Source organism: Ambystoma mexicanum, chromosome 1q, assembly GCF_040938575.1.
Source record: "Ambystoma mexicanum isolate Mex_15411 chromosome 1q, UKY_AmexF1_1, whole genome shotgun sequence".
Taxonomy (NCBI): Eukaryota; Metazoa; Chordata; class Amphibia; order Caudata; family Ambystomatidae; genus Ambystoma; species Ambystoma mexicanum.
The window spans coordinates 1,405,032,037-1,405,055,319 of record NC_090922.1 but is presented as its reverse complement, the minus strand read 5'-3'; the positions used below and the strand labels follow the sequence as shown (position 1 = coordinate 1,405,055,319).

Below are 23,283 nucleotides of genomic sequence, written 5' to 3'. Positions count from 1 at the left end.
TCGGGGCATCTAAAGTTAAATGAAAATATTGTCTGTACTGTTCCTTAGGTATCTGGAGTGCTTTAAAAATGTCATGCACCGCTTCTAAGTGATCCTCAATGCAGCATTCACCTCCCTTTTTAAATGGTTTGATCAGGGCTTTAATGGATTTCATTATTTTTATGGGGCTACTTGTTGCAATGCATGGAATTGCACTATTTTGTGATTCAATCCTGTTTTCAGGTGTATGAGATTGGTGGCTGCCCCCAATGGGAGTATCAAATCCCCCAAGGGCCCTGCAACCAAGTTCAGTCACCGGCCCAATCACTGGAGCACTAGCTCTTTGGGCAGAGCTAGAATTCACCTCCACTCCATTGAATGTGGTACCCTGCCGCCTCTGCTGGGACCTGGGAATGCACATTTGCTGTTCTAAGTCCTTACACTTTTTAAGGAGTCTGTTTGCTTCATTTTGCAAATAGTTGTTTTCATCAATCATCTTATTAATCACCTCCTGCATGTCGCACATTTGCATTTGGCATTCATTGAACTCTTTATTTCTCTTGTCTCTTTCTTGAATCATTTTAATCATTTCTTGTTCTGCACTCTGGAGATCACATTCTTTTTCACAATGTTCTTTTTGTAAAATCTGCATTTCTGAAACAACCTCATCTTTATCCTGTCTAATGTGGTCCACTAAGGCTTTTAAGTGTACCAATTCTTGCTCACTATCCTCAAATTGTTTCTTGCTTTTGGATAACTGAGCATCAAAGTCTCTGCATTTTAATTGCATGTCTTTTTGGCATACATCCAATTCTGCTCTTAACATTTCCTGATTTTTACTTGCCCCATCTAATTCAGTCTTTAACCTGTTAATTAGCTGGGTATCATTCTCCTGCATTCGCAGGGACTTATTCAAAATAAACCATATTTTGCCGCATAGCCGTATTAAACAGTCTTTCTCTGCACTTTTATCGGCTGCATTCAATAATCTTGTAAGGCAGACCTGAATTATGCTGCTTTCTGCAAAAATATTGTCTAGTTTTTCTTTCTGCACCTCACCCTGAATGCGGTCACGCCATTCTAAGGTGCTGTTTGACGACCACGTCCCATGTGCAAACAACTTTGCCTCTAAATATTGCACTAGGTCTGAAAATGTGGTTTCCCTTTGTGACATTCTGAAATTCGGTTTTAGTGGCACACTGCTATTATAAAATGGGTTCCCTTTAATGTGCAAATGGCAGTGTGAGACACGCTTGCCACGCCCAGTAGGTACTCTATGATCACTTTCCCAGCCTGCAACGCACCATAAATATGTTGGGTATTTTGTGGATATTTGGGGCTTTGCAGTATTTTCTTACCGCCAAAATACCTTTAGCAATAATCACTCTCTGTATTCATATTGGATCACACATAACAATAATACATTGCATTATTTCAGAATTCAGACCTATTTAGATAATGTGCGCGATAATTTGCGTGGTTGGTTTATTTGTGGCCCCAATATCCAACATCCCTTGTTTTTTATCTAGATTGTTCTTGATCACTAGGGAGACCTCAGGCCTACATTTTAGGGATACCACATTTTCAGTGTTAGTGTTGTGTGCCACCATGGGCTATTGTGGTATTTTTGTGGTAATTTCCACTACCTTATATACGGTATGGAACTATGTCCAGAGAGTCTCTCTTCCCGTTGGCTCATGTACCTCCAACAAGCTATGCTACAAACAGGGCCTCATTACGACCCTGGCGGTAAGGGGTTAGCGCCATCGTTAGCTGCGCCGACCCCTTACCGCCAATCACGAGTTCCCTTTCCGCCATGGCGGATTTTACACCTGCTTCTAGCGGGTGTAAAAATCCATGGCGGTAAGGGAACTTGGTGTTAATTACGCCACCGTAATTTACGGTGGCGTAATTAACGCCTTCCCCACTCCCATTATGCCCTATGGGGCAAAAATGGGAATGGGGAAGGGTAAATGGGGATTGGGGATTTACCGCCCCGCCAAGGTCGGAATGGGGCGGTAAATCCCCTTACCGCCATGGTGTTAACGTAGTTAGCACCATGGCGGTAAAGTCACGGCCCTGGCGGTAACTTTCCGCCAGGGTCGTAATGAGGCCCACAGTCACTCACAACTGTCCATACTGAATATAATCATGCACACATCTGTTTTAAAATGACAATTGCACTGTTTAAAAATCTACCCACGTTTAAACCTTTTCCCATGCAAAATGAAAGAGAGAAATAATACACACTAGTTATCTGTTTTCAGATATTTTTGTATTATAGAAATTTCCTTTAAACACAGTTTAACCCTTTTTTACAGAAAGAAATGAAATGGTACAACATTATTTGTGATAAAATGAACAGAGAACTGCAAGAATATATTCAATTGGTAACATTACATATGCTGATAAGGGACTGGGACTCCCTCGAATACACTGACTGAACAGTTTCGCACACTTTCGCACAGCTCCCACACTTCTGTAATTACCTTATCTGTTCAGCATGAGTTTTCTCCGGCTATTCTCTTTCTGAATTTGGCTCCCTTGAAGATTAACCGCAGTGAAAACAAGCGTCTGTCGTTCTCAAACCGGGGTTATTGCCTGGAATTCTCAGCTTTTGCAGCAGGAATGCTTCAGCCAGGAAACATGTCCTTCTCCCAGCTCTGCCAGATCTCGATTGTCCTCCCCCTCTCCTCAAGCTTCCCCAGCAAAGCTCTAATCACAGCCGTAGATCACTTTTTGACATTGTAGATCAAGTGTTGAGGGTAGCTCTAGGGGATGACACCTCTGTCAAGCAACGTAACTATAGATGATAAAGTATACCCCCTCTACATAGGTGTGTGCAGAGACATTTTGGCAAGATATGTCTCATCGCCTTCATCGGGACGACAGGAAAGAAGTGGACCCTAATGTCAACATTAGTTTGATGTGAACCTCACTAGAGGGCCTGATCTCCGAAAGAAAGAGTTCCTATTCACTGACCTTATATGGATGGTTGCATTGTGTCTGCAGACAATCCCTGGTTAGGTTATTGTTATGTGGTTTTCTGATGCAGGTGAAAAGAATGGGTGCTCCCCAGGTGTGGTGGAGGATCTGCACTACAGGGCATATGATTCTAGTAATAAGTCCTACTAAAAGCCTTTAACTTCACTCAAAACAACCTGGAAAGTTCTTGCCCAGAGGAATGAGCTGCTCCATGTTATGAAGATGGTCAGTGTTTCTCTAGTTGTGCTGTTTGGTCACCTTATTGCTGCATAAGTCCTCCAGTATGGGTTACTACACAGAGAAATTAAAATAGTGTCTCATGTAAAGTTTCCAATCTGCTGACTGGTTGCAGCCCAAATAGTGCTGACTAGGGTTAGGAGGCAGGGCACTATGACCGGTATGTTCTCTCTTTGCAAGTGCTCTGGTCTGCACTCACAGTGTCCATCTCTCTCTTTCTCTGCTCAAGGTTGTGTAATCTAATGAGGCTAGATGTAATCTCACTGTTAAAGCACAATTTTGCTGTACGTTGCACAACGTTCAACCAGTAGACCGTCGACAGTATTGTGAATGGATGTTCCAAGGTTTCTAATTCGGGATCTTGATTGGATGGTGGCTATGCATGCATTCCTTTTGCGTGCTCAGATGTCAATTGTGTCTGTATGGTATTAGGATAATATTATTCTTAAGGGCCAGCCACAATTACTGTAAAAGCATTGGCATACTTGGTATGCATAGTTAACCAAGGTACAACTGTATATGCATTGTCCTTGTGGTATCAGATCATCAAAGTATTTTATGTCTGTGTGTTATTGAGGAAGAGCAACCACACGTATTGCCCGAGTATCATTCAACAAAAAGGCATGAGAGATGCATATAACCCTAGGGATATTACTGTTACACAGCCGTGAATCATGCGTGACAAAAAGCAATGGGAAATTAGCACAAGTACTCTACAGAAGACTCTCAGCGTTGGATTTCATAAAAGGATGCAGGAGGCTTGACACATCCCTACAGCTATTGATCACCAGGTGTTGTGAATACCAGACTACAACATTAAATTGCATGTGTGCTGGCTGGATCTTCCAGCGGTGACAGTAATTTTGTTAGAAGACGCCTAGAAAATAGACACACAGCGATGTTACACCTGCCAACACATATTGTATGGATATGCCTCTCTATACAACTCTACAACACCAATATGAGCATCTCCACTTTGTAGAAGATATGCCTGACAGTCTCAATGATGATCATTTTCTAACACCGACCATGGTGAATATGGTAACCATCCTGACCATTATTTTGAATAACTGCAATGTTAGTTTTTATGTGCTATTCATTTTTAAATTGAACCAGAATTGATGTGCTTTTAAATTGTATTGTGCAATTTTTAGCCAGAACTTCAGCAGCGCTAGCAGAAGCTGACATGGTGAATTACTTGTTACCCTGAAAGTTGTGGTTCAAGTAGAGGAGGCTAACTCTGCACGCACCTTAGCCGGATCAGAACTACAATCCCAGCGGGATTGTAGTTCCGGAAGCTCATTTTACTTCAAACCTGGCGCAAAGGCGCCGGCACGTGCGGGTCAGAAAAGTCTGCTGCAGTCTGCTGCTAGGACATGCAGCTAAAGATATGGCTAGTCCATCATGGGTCTTGCAGAAGTCTTGGCGCTCATCGAAGAGGAGCATATTAAATCACTTTGCCGCACTGCAGCTAGCTCCCTGCTATCCAAGGTGGGATCCGATCAGCAGTATCCGCTTTCATTTGACTCTCTTAATGATTCATGCTCCATTAGATTAAAGACACAAGACCAGATACCACTAATGTGCAATTCGAACGCTGGCCTGAGGTCTCACCAGGCAGAGCCCAACATGGCACAACACGTTATAGGACTAGCTCCGCTTCCTGACAGCCCCCAGTGCACGAGGCATTACATGGCAGTGCATACCCTGGTCCCCAAGAGTACATCTCTCAGTATAATCAGAACACCTCTGCCATCACCGCCAATTAAATCGGTATCAGATCTACGTTGTGTTTTGCTTAACACACGCTCACTAGTTAAACACGCCACAGAGGTTGCTAATTACATTGAACATAACAACATAGACATTTGCGCTGTCTAAAACTTGGGGATCGGAGTCTGCTGGGCCTAGCCTTAACCTAGCTATTCCTATGGGCTATGTAATGATATGCAAAGATAGACAGGAATGTAAAGGGGGTGGGGTTGCATTAATCCTAAGAGACTCAAACTCTGTATGGGAAGTCCCAGGCGAGATCTTGAAAGAAATTGACTCCCTATACATTAAAATCAGCATGAATGCAGAGTCCACGGTTAATATTCTTCTCCTATATTTCCCCCCTTTGTTGATGGACAAATGGATAGAAGCACTTCACAAACTTCTACTTCACCGCCACAAACCACTTTCCAACTTCAATATCATGGGAACTTCAACCATTGGTTAGGCGACCCAGAAGACCCTCTTGCCTTTCACGTACAATGATCACTATAAGATCTAGGCTTTGTCCAAGGAGTAACTGCACCTACTCGGGAGGATAGCTCAGCTGCAACGTGCTCGCCTTGGAAGCAAGACGACAAGGAGCAACACATGTTCGATCCCCGGGTCCGCGCTTAGAAACCTCTGGGTATTAAGCGTGTTATAAATAACCAATCATATCATACTCATGTACTAGGTCACACTCTTGATTGGCTTAATACTCTCAATATAATGTGCCATGAGGTGGCTATTACACCATGCCCATGGTCAGATCACTCCTTAATACACTTCTCTCACTTTGTTCCGTTTCCCATCAAATTGAGAAACATCACTAATGGACACTCGCTCTCACGTAATTTAAAACGTTATTCATTGGACAACATTGTGCCTTTACTGGACAACAAAATAAACTTCTTGCCTGACACCACTCTTCATGTCATGTCAGAACATCTAGCTTCTAATATGGCCAGCATCTCGAACACATTAGTCCCCTTGAGGCAAAAGAAACAGAAGAACAAGGAGCTGACGTTAGAAAGCTTCAGGCATTAGTGCTTAAGGCCTTCTTCCAATGGAAATCATTTGTAACAACTGCCCTTCTGAAATCCTATAAATCACTAGCAAAGGACTACAAATCAGCAATATTCGAGGCCAAACGGAATTTCCATAATACAAGAATAGCCAACGCAGCCTCATGTGGGATGTTTTACCCATGCAACCGAGCCCTACCACAAAAAAAACTGTGTATTACTGGCATTGAAAACCTCATGATGGCCAGAACTCCCTAGAAAATGCACAGGGAAAACATGAAGAATAGGCTGCCACCCATTTTTGCCTATGTTGTGAGCACAGGAGGGCACTGCCTAAAACCACCATTGGGCTACACACACAGTAGCCTGAAATCATTGGGAATGGCAAGGCTGATTGCCAAAAGCAATCCAGAGCTGTTGGGAATTCATTTTCTTGATGTCAAAAAGTTGCTAAAATCATGGGGGTGCAGTACCAGCTTTGTCCCCAAGCCGGCGCTAGCGGTCTAAACTCTGACAGGAGAACTGCTTCTTCAGAAGCTAATCAGCCTCCTGAGACAGCTGGAAACTTCAAAGGCCCGCTGGTTAATTAAAACTCTTAACCACCTGCTGTTCCCAGAGACAATCTGATTGCATTAACAGGCCAAGAGGCTGGGAAACCTTCTCACCTCAGAGACCCACACAACAGCCCAGGAAATCACAGGTTTCTGTTAATCAAATGCAGAGTGGCCCCCTGGTCTGTTGACCTCAGCCTGCTGGACCCGGCACAATAGACCCTTGCAATTGAATGGGGTATGTTGATTTTCAGTGTGGACTGTAAACAGAGCCCTGCCTGGAAGGAGAGACATGTGTTTCCTGACTCCCAAGTTCCTGGGGCGGACCCAGACACTTTCGTGGAATCATATTGCAGCAAATATACGTTTAAGTTAAATGCTTCTAAAATATTGTATTAAGCTCACAAAAAGGTGCAATTTGGAGACCCTTAATCTAAGAAATGTACCCACAATTCAAGACTTGATTCAACTTTGTAGCATGTTCTGAGGCAAAACCCCGCTATTTATTGATATTACAGACATTGGGTTTATGCTAGAGACCTAGTAAATTACTGGAATGTGTGTAGAAGGAGGGTGTACATTTGTGTAATTTTTGATACAGATTTAACATTGGTAAACCAACTAAAAACGAAAATAAGTTGTAATTTTTGAATGCAAGCCCCCAGGAAGATCAGAGTTGAACAAGCATGGACCATAAGTAATCTGTAATATGTACATGTAATGTCAAACAACTGTATATCTGGGAAGTATGTGTAGTTATGAAAAATGATTTTCCAAGCAAAAGTAAAGGGGCGTTCTTCAATAGATTATAAATGGCTGACATCACTCTGACACTCCATTTCCTTCCCCAATCAAGGAAGAGAGGAGGAACTGGCCAATGATAAGTTGAGAGGGTTGGGCATGCAGAATTAGCCAACCCACCTACTTTGTAAACACATAAAAAGAGCCACTGGAAGCCAGATAGGATTTTTCTTTTTCACTTTCTGCGGAGCATTTTGACAGACAACTCCACATCCTGATTTCAGACTTCACATCCAGAAACTCCAAGAACTCTAGAACCCAACAGCTGAACTCCTATCAGCAGGCCTTCAAAATCTAGCAACCAAACCAAACTATTCAGTTGGGCTGAGCTGTCTGATTCTGGCTAAAACCCTGTGCCAGAAACACCCAGAAAGCAGAGCTGTACCCGGAACCAGAGACCAGACCGCCGTGCAGTGCCAAGAACTTTTGTCAGAACCAGAGATCCAGACCGCTGTGCAGCACCAGGCAGAGATCGTCCGTGGCGAAAGAACCGCCAGGAGTCCAGTCCAACCGGTTGACCCGATCCGTGACGAAGTCGCATTTCTGTCCAAAATCTAGTGTGAGTACCCAGCTAGCACTGTGCCAAAACCAATCTCTTAGTTTAAAATAATATAATCCAAACTATTTTAACCTATTAGAACTGCCTTCTAGAATCGTTTCATTCTGTCATCTTTAAAACTGAAAACTGTCATCTGTCATTCTGAAACTGTGATTTCATTTCTGAAAAACTACCTTCACAAAATCGTCTGTATCTCCGGAAACGTTTGTGCTAGGAGCGAGTTCTAACTGTCACCTTAAAGCTAAGATTCTAAGCTTTCCAACGAACCTACGACTTGCTACCCCTCACAGTGCCTCCGTAATTGCGCTTGACACATACAACTAAATTGCCGCAATTTGACATTTTGCTTCATTTCAGCCACAGGTAAAAATATTTGTCCTTGCTTTCCTTTGCTGAAATTCGTTTGCACCTGACAATCATTCATAGAGCATTGCTAAAGTGATCCTGAATTAATTTAAAGTATCTCTCACTCACCCTGAACCTCTTATAGGGAATTAAAAGCAATTTGAGTATATTTTTCACTTCATTGCCAGCACATTTAAAAGGATTTTGCCTGTGTTTAAAACTCCTACCTGTTTTCCTCTAAGCTTGCTAGGGGGGAACTGAATTATATTTGATTGAATTCCTGAGAACTGTGTGCTTTCCTTCCATCTCTTTACATTGCATAAAGGGGGTGGGGGGTGAATTGCTACCAGGGGGAAAAGTGATTACATTGTTTTGGTTGAAATCATATCAAGTTTATTTTCTGCACTGCATTTCATTCATCATTGCATTGTCTTTGAAGCCATATGAGCATTCTCAGCTACTTTATCCTCTCTATATCAACTTCTAAGCCATTAAAAAGAGTGTACCACTATAACATTATCCATTGTTGATCAACATCATATTCTCAAGTGTGATATCAAATATTAATTTATTATAAAAGTGTGATATATACATATTGTTTAATTTTCAAATAAACCTTTTAATTTGCAAAACAAACCTACTTCTTGGCTCAGTGGGGTCAGGGGGATTCTAAGAGAGGGGTGTTATATAAGGGTTGTCATCCAGAGTAAACAAACTGCACATACAAATATATCAATAAGGGTTTCCCTCAGCATCCCAGACTAGGCATTGACTTAGCTGTAGTGTTGAATTGAATCCGCTTACACTCAGCTATAAAGGAAATCTTCAAAATTCTTAAAGAGCAAGAGATAGTGCCCCTTCCACCGGAACAGAAATAGCTGAGGCCTCTCCCATCCCGATTCTATTTGGGGTACACCAGGGTGCAAGCACATCACCATGCCTCTATAATATTTTTATGACTCCTTTTTTCTCAAAACTAGAAGTGGAATAATGTTTAGTCACCATGCCGACGACAATGTGTCATCTCGCTTTCAGGCTGTCATTCCCAGGGATGAAACCGAATTGAACAGAATATTCGACTTAATCGAGAAATGAACGCTCAATAATAATCTGGCGCTCAACAAAAGTAAAACAGAAGTAGTGATTGTGGGTAGCTCTGCCGCCATAAAAAAGTTGGACAGAAGTTATGCCTCCTTTAGGTTGGGAGCTGATTTCATTGCTCCAGTTCCTAAACTGAAGATTTTGGGCGTAACTCTTGACCAGTCTTCATCTATGGGCCCCCATGTCTCTGGCATCCTTACAGCCTCGGCATATTATATTAAGTTGCTTTACCATCTTAAGCCACTTATCACCCAGGCGAGTGCAGAGACAATTGCCAGAGCCATCATTGGAGCAAAAATTGATTACTGTGGAAGCCTACTAGCGGGCATTAGTACACACTACATGCACAGACTACAGACTATGCAAAATAGGGTGGTGAGAGCAGTTCTGGGTCTCACAAGAAGGGACCATGTAATGGGCGCAAGGCGGTCTCTTCATTGGTTGCCTATAGAAGTACGTATCACCTACAGGATCTTATCGATAACCTTCAAGTGCAGACTGGGTGGCATGCCAGCATACTTGCGGGACTCCATTACAGACAAAGCCAATGGGAGAGAGTTAATATCCAGCAGGCAGAATCTGCTATTTCTCCCCATAAGCAGAACATCAAAAGCCGCAAAGGGAGCATTCCACTTGGTGGCTCCCAAACTATGGAATAAATTACCTAAATACCTAAGATAAAGAGTTAAAAACATACTTATTTGCTTAAATCCTACTATCCTGCCTTACTGCTTACTGGCTCCTCATCTCACATCTACTATGTAACAATTTGTTATTTGTAATGTGCTTGTCTAACTATCCGTGCATTTATGCCTGAGGGTCCACAGTGCGCTATACAAATGACATAATGTAATGTAATGTAATGGATGACAGAGGGTGGGCAGAGCACTGAATTAGAAAAAGCCTTTACACTGAAATCTAAGCATTTGCTATATCGCACAGAAATTGTTCAACAAGGGTAGAGTACCAGTTCTATAACACTAAACGATAGTTTTCTAGTGTTATTTAATATTTGAAAACCCCTGTGATAATCAATTAGCCGTGATAGGTCAACAATGTATCCGTCCAAAATTGGCTACTTAATGGAGGCCTTTGAAGACGCTACCAGTAAACCCTATGGGTATATATTGGTTGATTTAAAAACAACCACTGTAGAGGATTATAGATTGTGCACAGATATGTTCCCACCCAGTCTACCCTCCATTGACACCCCTAAAAAGACCCGTCTACACCCCTAAAAAGACATCTAAAACATCTAGACCGGCTGATTCCGAGTTCTGCAGGCGGGAGGTGCCACTCCTGCCAGGTCTGACCTGGTGGGGGTAACGCCACCCACCTGCAGACAGAAATGGAAACACTGGCTCCGTCATAGATGGAACCAGTGTTTCCATTGTACCCATCCTATGGGACTCCATGGGAATGGGGATTTACGGAATTCCGCCTCCGGAATTACCGGGTCTCCGGGGTTGTAATGCGGAATGGCATTTCGGGTCCGGCGGCAGCCTGCTGGTTTTTCCGGCACGGCTACCGCCGGACTCGTAATGAGGCCAAGTGTCTGCTACAGCTTGGCTCTCTTCATTTTCATCCATTTGATCAGCTAGAGGCTGTAGACAACAACAGAAATGTATGCTTTTAACTCCAGGTCAGGTATCACACCCCTAAAAAAGGTACAAACATTCACTTTACAAATATACCCACAAACTGGCATGATGTTGGATAGCAGCGATCCATGTCCTTCTGCATTCTCCAGAAATATAGAGGGGGTCTGGGTCACTCTTTCCCTCACCGCATCTCCATCAATCTGCATGATCATATGATCATATCCATTGTCTTCAGACTCCATTGCAGCATGTTACATATCTAAACATCATAGCATGGGCTCTACGCCCATGGACTGCTCGAGAACCAAAGCGTTGGCACTGTTAGTAAATTAAAATTTGCCATATGTTCAGCTGCAATTGCCTGAGCATTTTGAATCACATCTCCAACAGACAGCTGCATGACAGTGGCAATGAGAGGTAGCTGACTGCCCACGCAAAGTGCAGACATGTTCTCGCTGATTTTCGCGGTCCACCATCAAAGCTCCACCATCAAAGCCTGTGAGAAGTCCACTACATCAAGACCGTTGCATCTCCTCTTAAGGCAATAAGGTAAATAACGATCATCGGGAATGCTGATCTTGTCGGGGGCTGTTTCCTCCCCTTTATAACTGTAGCTGTTCATAGGTACAGGTTCCCACAACATCATGGTTGATTGCTCCGAATGTTCTGAAGAGCGCATCTGTTTGAGACCTACAATAACAGCCATATATCTGTATTGTGAGACTCCACCCCTAATAGCGTCATAGTCTTTGCACAGCCCATAGACACATGACTATTTAAATAGCTTAATAGGAATTTTTGTTGGTTCATTGTGGTGTCCAGATGACTGAAGGTGCCAAGGCTGAAAGAAAAGCGAGGATAGCTGAAACTGCACAAATAGGCCTTTCCCATGCTTCCAGCTTTAGATAAGCAACAATGAATAAGTTATCATGACCCAATTAGATCAAATACCAGCAAGCAGCAGGATGCATCAGAAGAGAGCACATGATGGACTGTCCAAGGTTGTGCAAACTGTTTAGAAGATTGGGGTCTGGCTTGGAACGATGAGATGGGAGTGAGTTTGGCCGTACTTCAGCCAAGGAACGTTTTGACTCTCCTTTCCCACCAAAGTTCATTGGACTGTTGTGTATAAATATACCACCCAAGGCCACATCCGTAACAGGCAGCAGTATTGTAATGATGACAGCATATTGCAGTGCAACAAATTAGAGCATGGTCCGATGATGTCCAAGGCATGAAGTCTTCCAAAGTGGGTGGGACCCTGGGCAGGCTCAAAAATAATGATTGTCCAATTGAAAGGGGCAATGTAAAGGAAACTATATGTGTTTATTTTAACAACCAATGCTGGTTGTAAATACTTGTTTTTTATGAATATGACTGTAATTTAACCCATGGGCTATCAGGAAGTGATTGAGAATGCATGTGGACCTTATGCCAGCCGAATGTATCAATAAAGCTGGTTTCTTAATGCACCATGGTTTGCTCCCTTATTTTGGTTAGTTTGGATTATTGGGAGTGAGTTTACATGCTAGTGTGTTCAACAACACCAAAAAAAATAATAATAATAATAACACAGTAATTCTGGCAAAGACAAGGAATAACTGCACTAGTAGTTGTGGTTCTAATACTCCACCAGTGTAGCGCTCGGGTGCTGAAAAAGTCAAGAGCCAAAGCAGAATTGTATACTGAAATGTGTGGTTCTAACTCGCAACAGGTATTGTGCACAATCCCAACACTCCATCATTCTAGCAGAGTGGCATGGACAAAAATCAAGAGAACCAGATAAGAACTGCATAAATGCTGTTGTGGTTCTAACACTTCAAAAGCCTGTTGCAAGCCACCTGGAAAACCAAAAAGAACTAAACAGCCATCAATGTTGAGACTTGTGAAACTAAGACGCCAGGAACTTGATGCAGTGGAGCTGATACGCAGAGGGAATCAAGGAACAACCCAGAGTGATTGTAGTGGCTCAAACATTTCAGCCACATCGAGAAGCATAATCCAAGTAGTAGAGAACCGCATGCAGGAGGTTGTGGCTGAGAAACTCTTAGAGCATAGCACAAAGTTTCATTATAATGAAGCAAGCCCACACAGATTCTGAGTCGTCACAGAGGCTCCAGAAATCACTTTGAAACAAATAAATGGGGTGCCGCCTGAAACCTACGTGTATGGCGAAAGCTACGCAAGCTGATGTGAAATTACTTTAATACTCGCGGAAGATCTAGAAAAAGAGGACGACAACCTGAAAGGCACAGGTGCAGCAAAGGTCCACCGGATCAGGAATTCATTGTGAATATAGAAATTGAAGCAGCCATTTTGTACATGTTTAAATTGTGTGATGCCTAACCTTGAAAAACGTAATTACATATAGCATATGTTACTTTAGAGAAACAGACACCATTCACTTGGAGATCATGTTCACTCATCATCATTTTGAACCAATTGATTTGCATCTTTGGTCATTAGTGTCCCTCGTTCAGCCAGGCCCATCACCTGATCTCCAAGAGTGAAGAGCCCCATGCTGCAACTAGAGGTCCCTGCAGAATAAGCGTATGCGATATACAAGGGTGCACAACCAGAATTAGAATACCCCACAACGCAACATTACAATTTCATTTAGGACTCTAGCCATGTTGGTTTAATTCGCATGAACTAAAAGGCTTTAGTGCAACTATTTATCATCTGTTAATGCCAATTGCAAGCTCATCTGTGTGATCATGTGTGTAGTCATGAAGTATGCGCTGTTCATGTATGTGGGGGTTGTTGTAGTTATTAGGCGCCACTAACGCACCACCTTTAAGCCGCAACCACTGAATTAGGGTACAGCTAAGAGATATGGCATATGAGGAGGGACAAAAGAATTGCAGGAGTTTTTTTCCCACACTCATTCACTGCCCATGGCCACGTTAAGCCATATGGCCATTTCCACCTACTTCCTGCCCTTCCCAAAACATATCCTCCTGGGATCGCTTTGATCTTGCTTTTTCACGACTTGCAATCAAAGGGCCTGCCAGTGTTTTTCAAAGCAGCCTTCTCAGAGTCAATGACTTAATTGGAGATAGCTATAAATGTGCTACTGGGGTAATACAAATGTCTTAACCAGGTCGGCCTTCAGCCACACAATTGATTAGCACTATGCATGTCTTTCACGGACATCTGGTTAAAAAAAAATAGCAAAAACAACTGTTAGCTTTGCCACTTCTTGGTTTTATGTATATGTTATGTTATGTTATGTTATTTTGCACTTATATAGCGCCTTATATACCATTGGTATGGTCTGAAGGCGCTGGTAGGTTGAACGCCCTTGGGAACCGAAGTTCTGGTGAGTAGAGGGCGAAGAGAGGGTCAAAAGGTGCGTGTGCGCAACTGTATGTGTGCAGCTGGTGCGAAATTCCTGTGATAGCTGCTTCCTAGCGGTAGGTGTGGTGGGTGAGAGGTCAAGAGTATGTGTTCAATCTGGCCGGAATTATCCAGACCGAAAGTGGCAGTGTTAGGCCTGAGGAGAACGCCTGGCTGGGGGTGCGAGACCAGCGATGATTACTTAGAGTGATGGGGAGTGAGCGCAAGATGTTGATATGAGAACAGTTATACCGAATGGTGTCATAGTATCCCTGTGTTCTAGTTGAGTGGTGGTGTAAGGAGAGAGTAAGCGTGGGGTGTGATATGAGGTGTGCTCTTATAAAGGATCTGTGCATTCCAAGGCATAATACGGACGTCATGCAATTCTGCAATTCGTCCGCTCTCCACATTCATCGGCCCTCCACACTCATCCGCCAAGCGCATTAACCCACTCCATATGTATTAGATACTTGCCAGGCACTATTATATGTGCACACCATTTTGCAGCTCCTGTGGATGTGCACACCATTTTACACCTGCTACCTTCGATGGCCAGTTCATACCACTATGGCAGTGCCTGGCAAATGCCTTTCCCATGCCTAAACAAAACCCAAAACTGTTTGCATTGCCAACGCTTGTAAAGTTTGGCATTGGCACCATAATGCGTCTTCAAGTAATAACACATGTTTACCCATGCGTGATTCATGCGTGTGCAGGCAAGCATGTGTGTATGTGTGAGAGAGAAAAAGATGCATACCTGATCAATGACTGTGGGATGTTGGTCTTCACAAAGGGAATGGCTCCCTGCTTCTTTAAGACCTGGATGAGCACACTATCCTGCTGGTCCAGGACGCCATGGAGTTGCAAAAGGCCACATGAGCTGTCATAGCCCTGGGGAAGAAAGCCGACAGATGAACCAAAGAGCAGCAGCTCAGAAAAGACTGCATATCATCTTCCTTTGCGCTTAATGCACAACATGACAATAAATAAAAAGAAAACATATTGAAAAATATCCATTGAACAAACAGAAAACAGTGTCGGCTGTTCTTGAAATTCATTGTTGTACCAGGGCAAAGTTTGGCTTAGTGCTAATACCTCACAAAATTGCATTGGTGTAGTATGGGTCTTGCACTGAGTGCACCAATGCAAGCCATGGAATGTAGCTGGGTAGCCTGGACCCTTACAGTACCTGAAGGTTCCAGGAGTGATGGTTAGACACACAGGATGGGAGATGTTAACTGAGAAGGATGCATTTACATTAGCTCTTACCTCCCTTCTATCTGAACCCTGTAACATAATAAAGCTTACTTACCCGACTCCAGAGTGCTCTCTACTTACATGTGATTACTACAAGAACCCAAACACTACAATTGGTGAAAAGTGTCTGCTAAGGACCCCATAGGTGTGTTCACAAGGCTGAGCCAAGATCACTAGATCAGACTGTGTTGGAATATACGAAACTACGTTGAAACCAAGAACCAAGCAGTAGTTTAACAAAATGTGATAAAAATTGGTCAACCAAAAAAAAAAAAAAATAGTCCTGTAACGTCTCAAATCGTTTCGCTAGAAATGTCTGCTGGGCCATGGACAGGCCCTTTATTTTATCTCCAAACAGTCCTTTCACTTCTATGGGCAGTGTAGGATTTCCAAAGGGGTTATATGTAATGCTGCACAGAGGCTTTTTGACTGCATCTAGTCCACATAAGGGAACGTTAAGAGATACAGCCAGAGTTGCACGCTGTTGTATGCCTTCCTCTTCCCAACTCTTCTTGAGAACACAGGTGCCCGTTAAATATAAAACAGTGCACCGCCCCCCCCTTTTCACACTGTCCAACAATGAACACAGAAAGACTGCTTCCATATCAGTGGTGCAGAGGAACAGTTTCTCTACGCCTTTAGAAAAGGGAATTATATAGACACAAAAATAAAATAATTAAATAAACACTTTGAAAGAAACACTGATATGCTAAGGCCCATGGACTATACATGAGAGATCAAACTATTCCTTAAAGACATAACTGTCCAGCACAGGTAGGTCTAATGTTAACCATGTACATAACACCATCAAATTAAATGATCCCTAACAAATAAAAGTGAAAACAGTGAAAAAAAACTAAAATACTCTGGAGGTTGCATGAGCCGACCACAGTTTATATTCCCAGTATAGGATTGCAGCTGTCCTGGCCCATCCCAGTTTATACTCCCACAAGTTTCTCATCTACTTTTAACAAACATCAAAGGAAGGGCAAACTAACCGCTGCCTTGGCTAGGCAAGATTGCAGTGGCTAAAACGGTAGTGATTACCAAACTGTTGTACATTTTCCAAAATATTCCAGTGTGGCCGGGGGTGGGATATTTTGCTGAGGTGAAGACTCAAATGATTAAACTAGCTTGGCACCATCGTAGCCCGTGTATCGGCTGGGACACATTAACCCTGCTTTGGGAAAGGCCGGGGGTCGGGGCCCTGGGTGCATAACTATACTTTATGGCATCTCAGCTAGATTTCACCTCAAAATGGATGCCGGGGGCTCCAACCTCTCCCCATGTCTGCACAGAGAAAAGCTCAGGTCGCCCCTACACTCTCCGGGGGGTCCTGATGTCCCATAGGGTGGCAGACAAATGTAAGTATGACTCAGTGGCATGTACGGATCATGCATGGAAGAGAGTCTGGAAAAGGTTGAGGGTAGACGTCCCCTTTGACCTGGGTATTCAACTGTGGAATGTGGAGACGATAGCACCAACCCCTGAGGAAGTTGGCAGGGATAACCCGAATGGAAGACATGTACCCAAATGGATCCTTTGTTACCCAGAAGTTCTTCATTTAAAGGATGGGGGGAGTCTCCAACGCAGGTTACAATATCTAAGGATGAGGGCAGCCTTTAGGCAGTGGTCCCCAGGGTGCCCGGTGCAGCCGCCTACTACTACGCTCCTGAAATATATTGTGAGTTCACCGGGCTGTAGAGGGGTGGTCTCCACATTATACACATTGATTCAACTCGATAGCCCAAAAGCACCTCTGAAGTGTAAGCAGCAATGGAAGGAGGATGCTGGGACTCACTTCACAGATATACGATGGCCGGTGATGTGCGAAAACACACATAGAGGGGCTTTCACCACGCGCCTACAGTTGATACAATTAAAAACGTTACACCATGTGTACATGTCACCGGCCCGGCTCCAGGCCGGCACGCTGCCAGCGCTGTGGCCACAAACCGGCTAGCTTCTTACACATGATGTGGGCATGTACCGGGCTGAGGCTATTCTGGGAGGAGGTGGCGGAGTGCTGCTCAGCGTTTCTGGGACAGGTCATTCCCTGCAAACTATTATACTGTATGTTCGGGTATGCCCCGGGTCTACATAGACAGCACCGAAAACTACTCGCAACCTGTATGATAATCGCCAGGTGATGCATTTTAATTGAATGGACTAGTCCAACCCCCCCTGGGATAAAGATGTGGCTGAAAGACTTCACATGGCATAGTGACACAGATAAAGAATATGGGAGCCTATATGGGCAGCAAAATAGACCGAAAGATATTTGGAGCCCCATAACCGCTTACCTACTGTCCAGGGACCCCGCACCAAGTGTGGGATCAGACCTTACAAGGGAGCGATCAGTGTATGAAATAAACTTAAATGTTTGGTCTGATAGCTAAAGGGGAGGAGAGGGAGAGATGACCAACCGATATAGCTCTGTTTCCTAACTCGCCCGAGTCGCCAGAAGCACTGCATAATGTACTTGTTGATTGACTTCATGCAAAAGAACATTATATGATGCCTGGTTTTATTAATGTACTTTCGTACTGCATTGTATGTTACGTGATGTTTTGTGATGTGGATCTCCAATAAAGAAAGTTAAAAAAATAAAATAAATGGAAACCCTAGAGGGATAATAGAGGAGGAAAGAAAGCCGAGTAATCCACGTAAGGAATTAAAGAGTTGAAGGATAAGAATCACAAGAGAAGACTATTCATAATTCATATATTGAAGATACTACAAGTACCCCAGAAGATTGAAATCCAAATCCTTTTCAAGAGACAATTTCTTTTACTTGAAATACAGGAGGTCTAGTACTACGAGCACTTATGGAGAAGGGAGTCATTCTCTGGATTTAAGTTAGTTTTGCATAGTGGTAGGGTCAGTGAGGGTAGTTTGGACATCAGACTTAATGAGCACCTTAATTATTAAAGTAGGCAGGAAAATTCCATAGTGATAAGGAAAGATGGGAATTATTTGTTTTGTTTACTAAACCACTGACTACAGTGCCCGCAATGAGTCTATGTCCTTCTGACTTGCCACAGTACACACATTGTATATTTAAAAGATTGTTGAATTTACTTCTTTTTTGTACTGTATTTGTAATATTTACTTTTTCCTGTTGAGTTGTGAAAGGCTTATAAGAAACCAAATCACCATAAATCAAATTACTGTAACAATTTAATAAATACAATTACATGCTGGATTTGCTTGGTTACCTGAGCCACAGTGATAATGCCCAACAGGTAGAAGCACATCTGAGGTTGCTGGTTGTACTGTTGTTCCAGGGAAATTGGCTAGCATTTCGGTGTAGGAGCGCCCTTGGTGGTAGGACCAGCCTGATATGTAAATATAGATTCCCCTCTGTGAAAGATATTGAGTGCTAAAACGTGATTGAGACTCTCCCAAATGGGACACAACCCATTAAACAGGCTATCCTAGCTAACAGCATGAAACTCCTCCTGGAGATAAAGAAGAGATTGCGCAATAGGCAACATTCAATACTCCTTGTTGTATCCAAATGTTAAAGTTGCATGGAATGGCAATGCCAGAACTAGACTGACTTCCTTGACCATCTCTTAAGTGGGTGGGTCAGTGACAGCACAAATACATCCCAGGAGGTATTGCCAGTCAATGCAGACAGGAGAATTCAGCCGGCTACCGAGTATCACTATACAAAACCGGACGGGTACACACATATATATATATATATATATATATATATATATATATATGCACTTAACACGCTTGTATTTCTTGGGCTGCTGGTATGTTTTATCCCTTAGTGTGATCTAATGATCTTTTGAAGTTCTTGTTATAGCTTTGTCAGGGGTGATAGCTGTGATATGGCTGCCATTGACCTTTGTGGTTGTTCAGTGGGGTTGGAGGCTGGTGGTGTCTCATGGCGAGAGTGTTCTAATTAAAAGGGATTAATCACATGGCGCACACACACACTGCAGTGCAGGTGGTTGACATGTGGAACTACTGGTGCTGTATTGAGCTCCCTCACTGGTTGTGGGAAGAGGAGCCACGCACTGTAACATTGAGGAGACCAGGACACTGATCCGCCCCAACTATGAGAGTGCTGCCTGACCTCAAAATGGTGGCAGTGGCCGGTCAGCCCTGGACTAACGCTCCTCTGTGCAATCACATCCAATTAGCAAACACATTTAATAGGGAGAACCACAACAAATGGGCAGGATTATGAGAAAAGTAGTAACACATGCGTAGGAAATGGTTCCAGTGGACGATTAACAATCCAGTGACCTACACAAAATAATTCCACCAATCCGAGAAAATATTGACTCACTCGAGATATTTAAGACAGTATAAAGGAGGGATAGGTAGGCACCGCTCCTCACCTTCTATGCATTTATTTTCTTTATATAGCACCTTTATCCAAAACACTTTACAGTGTTTAGAAAACAGTACAAAAATAATGAGAACACAACTATAGCTAATATGATTACAAAGAGATTTCAAAATAATCACAATACTTACTGAAGTTCAGCCTGTAAAAGTTAGTCCTTTCAATATTTTTAAAAAATGAAAAGTTGCCTAAGAGTGAGAGGAAGAGCATTCTATCGTTTAGGGGCATGTAACCAAAAACCATGAAAGCGTTAGGTAGGGCGTCTGGGAAGACATGCTAGGGGTGATGGGGAATGAGGCAGAATATTGTACAGGACAGCTCAATCTTCGATTTCGATGGCTAAAGAGGAGTAGAGGACCTACTGAGCACTAGAATCCTGGTTCTGGCAGTAGCTGGAAGAAAAGGATTTGATAGGTCATTTATAACTCCTGTAATACCCAGAGGTTTCTAACAGCGGACCCAGGGATTGAACCTATGTAGCTCTGTGTCGCCTTTCTTCCAAGTCGAGCACGTTGCCGCTGAGCTATCCTCCCTGCTGCCAATAACCTTAGGGGGATGTAACCCAGGTCTGCTGTGTGCTAAATCCCAGAGCCTCTTAGCCAGAGGCCACAATGGAGAGGACACCAATCATAGCCTTTAGCAGACTCATCCCACGAATACGATCCTTGATGAACTGTGTCTGCTGGGTGTGAAGGACCTCTGTCAGAAAAGCACTGGAGCGGGGGAGAAACCACCCTGACCCCGCCCCCAAAAGGACAGCCGCATAAGGAGTACTTGCAGCATGCCATAATGTTTGGGTATTCCATAAAGGCAAGGTGTGATCACAAGCCTAGCAGGCACGTGGCGACTGCAGTTCAGAGGTCTAAGAGTCCATCAGAGAATGAGAGAACCAGGGAAGCGGCCAAGAAAATGTACTGCAGCACACAAACAATCATACGAGTGATCTGGAAATAGCTGGTGGCTCTGTCTCTGGAACTGTGACTTGTAGAAGAGGGACAAACACTTGGGCTCTGACCTTCGAGTACAAATACCACAAACAACTAAAGCTACCTGATGTCACGTCCTTCCAGTCGATATGGTCATTTTCCTTTGCATTTTGGTACACAGGACTGGCAACAGTGTTTGGGAAACCCCCAGGGAGACGCACAATAATAGCCCAAAATACTTTCAAAGAGCAGCAAGCACCTGGGAGAGGAGACCAGATTTAGTTTTGAAAGCGTGACTTTTCTATTATTTCTACTTGCATTTTGGGTTGTCTGTAAATAACTCCGGTGAATCCGAGGTGCTAAACATGCCATAGGGCAACTTTGCAAAAATGAAATCTTTGATGGCCCGCGCTCTGTAAATCTTCTTGGCTGTCCAATGTCAAGTATGCTCTATTGAAACAGTCCTCACCTCCCAACCCACATTACCCGGCAAACGTGATGCTTGTATCCGAATTTCTAATGGTAAAATTGCACTGGTAGGAGACAAAATGGCATGGGCTCAATAGCTGACTGAAAGACTATCTCACATGATATCACCAAGCACTGTAGGAGCTCTATTACTGCATAGTTTCCACAAATGAGTGCAAATGAGGGAGTGGTGTTAAACGACAAATGTGGGTTGGAGTTTGTTAATGTTAATAGCTTCATTTGCCTTCAAAATATTCTTACTCAGAAGCTACTTTGCACTATTATGCGCCTAAACAATTAATGTTTTACAGCTTTCGCACACTGCTAGATTGGAAATCTCATATGTACCATTTACACAAAATTAAGCTGGGGGATCAGAAGACCCAGAGCGGAGCACACAGAGTAAAGAGCTCCAATTTAAGGAAGGGTGAAAAGCGAGAAGGGTGTTTAGGAAGGCATGGGTCAAGTTAGTGTGTGCTGAAAGGACATTTATCACACAGCCCTTTCCCCATGAAAAAAGCCTACATCCGTCACTCAAATATGTGAGCCTGTGTGCTCTACTGTGATTGCAGGACTGAGAGCCTGTCAATTATTGGAGGATGGGAGAAGAACAAAGAGCATGCTCTAATTTTTCCAAATAGCATACAATGCTGTGAAAAGGGATTGCATTGGAAAAGTCCCAAGTAAGTCTGTGTCTCCAAGCCTTTTGCGAATGAGTGAAATATTCTTTTGTGAGATATGTGTGGTAGAAATTTGGATGAAAGATTGATTGTATGACTTTGGTTTACAGGAGCTGAAATTTGAAAAAGATAACAACAGCCTGGAAATTGTTGTTCAGAAGTCTTGTGTCTGAGAAAAATGTGTTGGTTTGGGGCTTTGCATTATGTCTGTCCTGATGAAGGCCCAAAGGAAAGAATGAAGGCCGAAACACACAAGTGTCAACAGGTTTTATGGTGGAAACACAGTATATTATAGATGAAAATGATTGTCTGAGAAGTTAGAAACCTAGACTGGGTTGCATGAGGTCCGGGTCCGGTTGTTTGATCGTAAAAAGTCTGGTCAATTACAATCTGTTAAAATTATATTTTAGATAAAAATGACCAGCTTTGAAATGTCAACTAAAGGAGAAAACAATCCAGACCAGTATAATGTGTTCCCTGAGTGCAAATAATGTGCCTAAAAATTGATACGTTGGGCCTCATTATGAGTCTGGCGGTAACCGCGGCGGTACCCGCGGCGGTAAAACTGCCTGGTTACCGCTGGACTTGTATTACCATTCCGCCTCCGTGACTCCCGGAAATGCCAGGGCATTACGACCCTGGTGTCCTGGTAATCCCGGAGGCAGAATGGTGTAAATACTGGGGAAGTGGAAACACCGGCCCCATCTCGTGATGGTGCTGGTGTTTCCACGTCTGCCTGCAGGTGGGAGGTGTTCAACCCGCCAGGTCAGACCTGGCGGGAAGATCACCCTCCGCCTGCAGGACTCGGGATCGGGCGGTCCGGAATTAACAGTGGCGGCGGGTTTACCGCTACTGTTAATTCCGGACCGCCCGACCCGTAATGAGGCCCTTTGTCTTGGTGAAAATATGGCACTGTGGTACTAACTGCACCATTAAAGCATTAGTTGCTAAATAAATTGTTTTTTGTTGTGATTTATACTACATTTTACACATTGTCTTCTGTTTTTTAGTGTGTACTTTTTTATTAGTGTGAACTGCAAAAGAGATATGTATGCTTTTATATATGATTTGGATAACAATAAGAAAATAGTGTTGAAATAGATTAAAATATCATTTGAAATCCAAAAGGCTCAAACAGGCTCCTAACTGTGATGAGAAGTGGTGAGAATGAGGACAAATGAATGAAGGGCAAATATATGGAGAAACAAGTGTCTCTATAAGGTTCTGTGTTAAATATGGTAATTATATCCGGCAGAAAAAGAGACATAGAACAGGACACCATTTTTTTTAATAAATATGAAATAC

The 23,283-nt window shown here is 43.2% G+C and overlaps 1 protein-coding gene across 1 annotated transcript in view; it reads right to left on the bottom strand.

Annotated features, from left to right (window-relative positions):
- Window positions 1-23,283, bottom strand: part of LOC138548282 (vitamin D3 hydroxylase-associated protein-like) — a 746,809-nt gene that overhangs the window by 583,600 nt on the left and 139,926 nt on the right. The window contains exon 4 of the mRNA XM_069642265.1: window positions 15,036-15,169. Within this exon, the coding sequence (XP_069498366.1) occupies window positions 15,036-15,169 (134 nt within the window). The remainder of the gene's footprint in view (window positions 1-15,035; window positions 15,170-23,283) is intronic.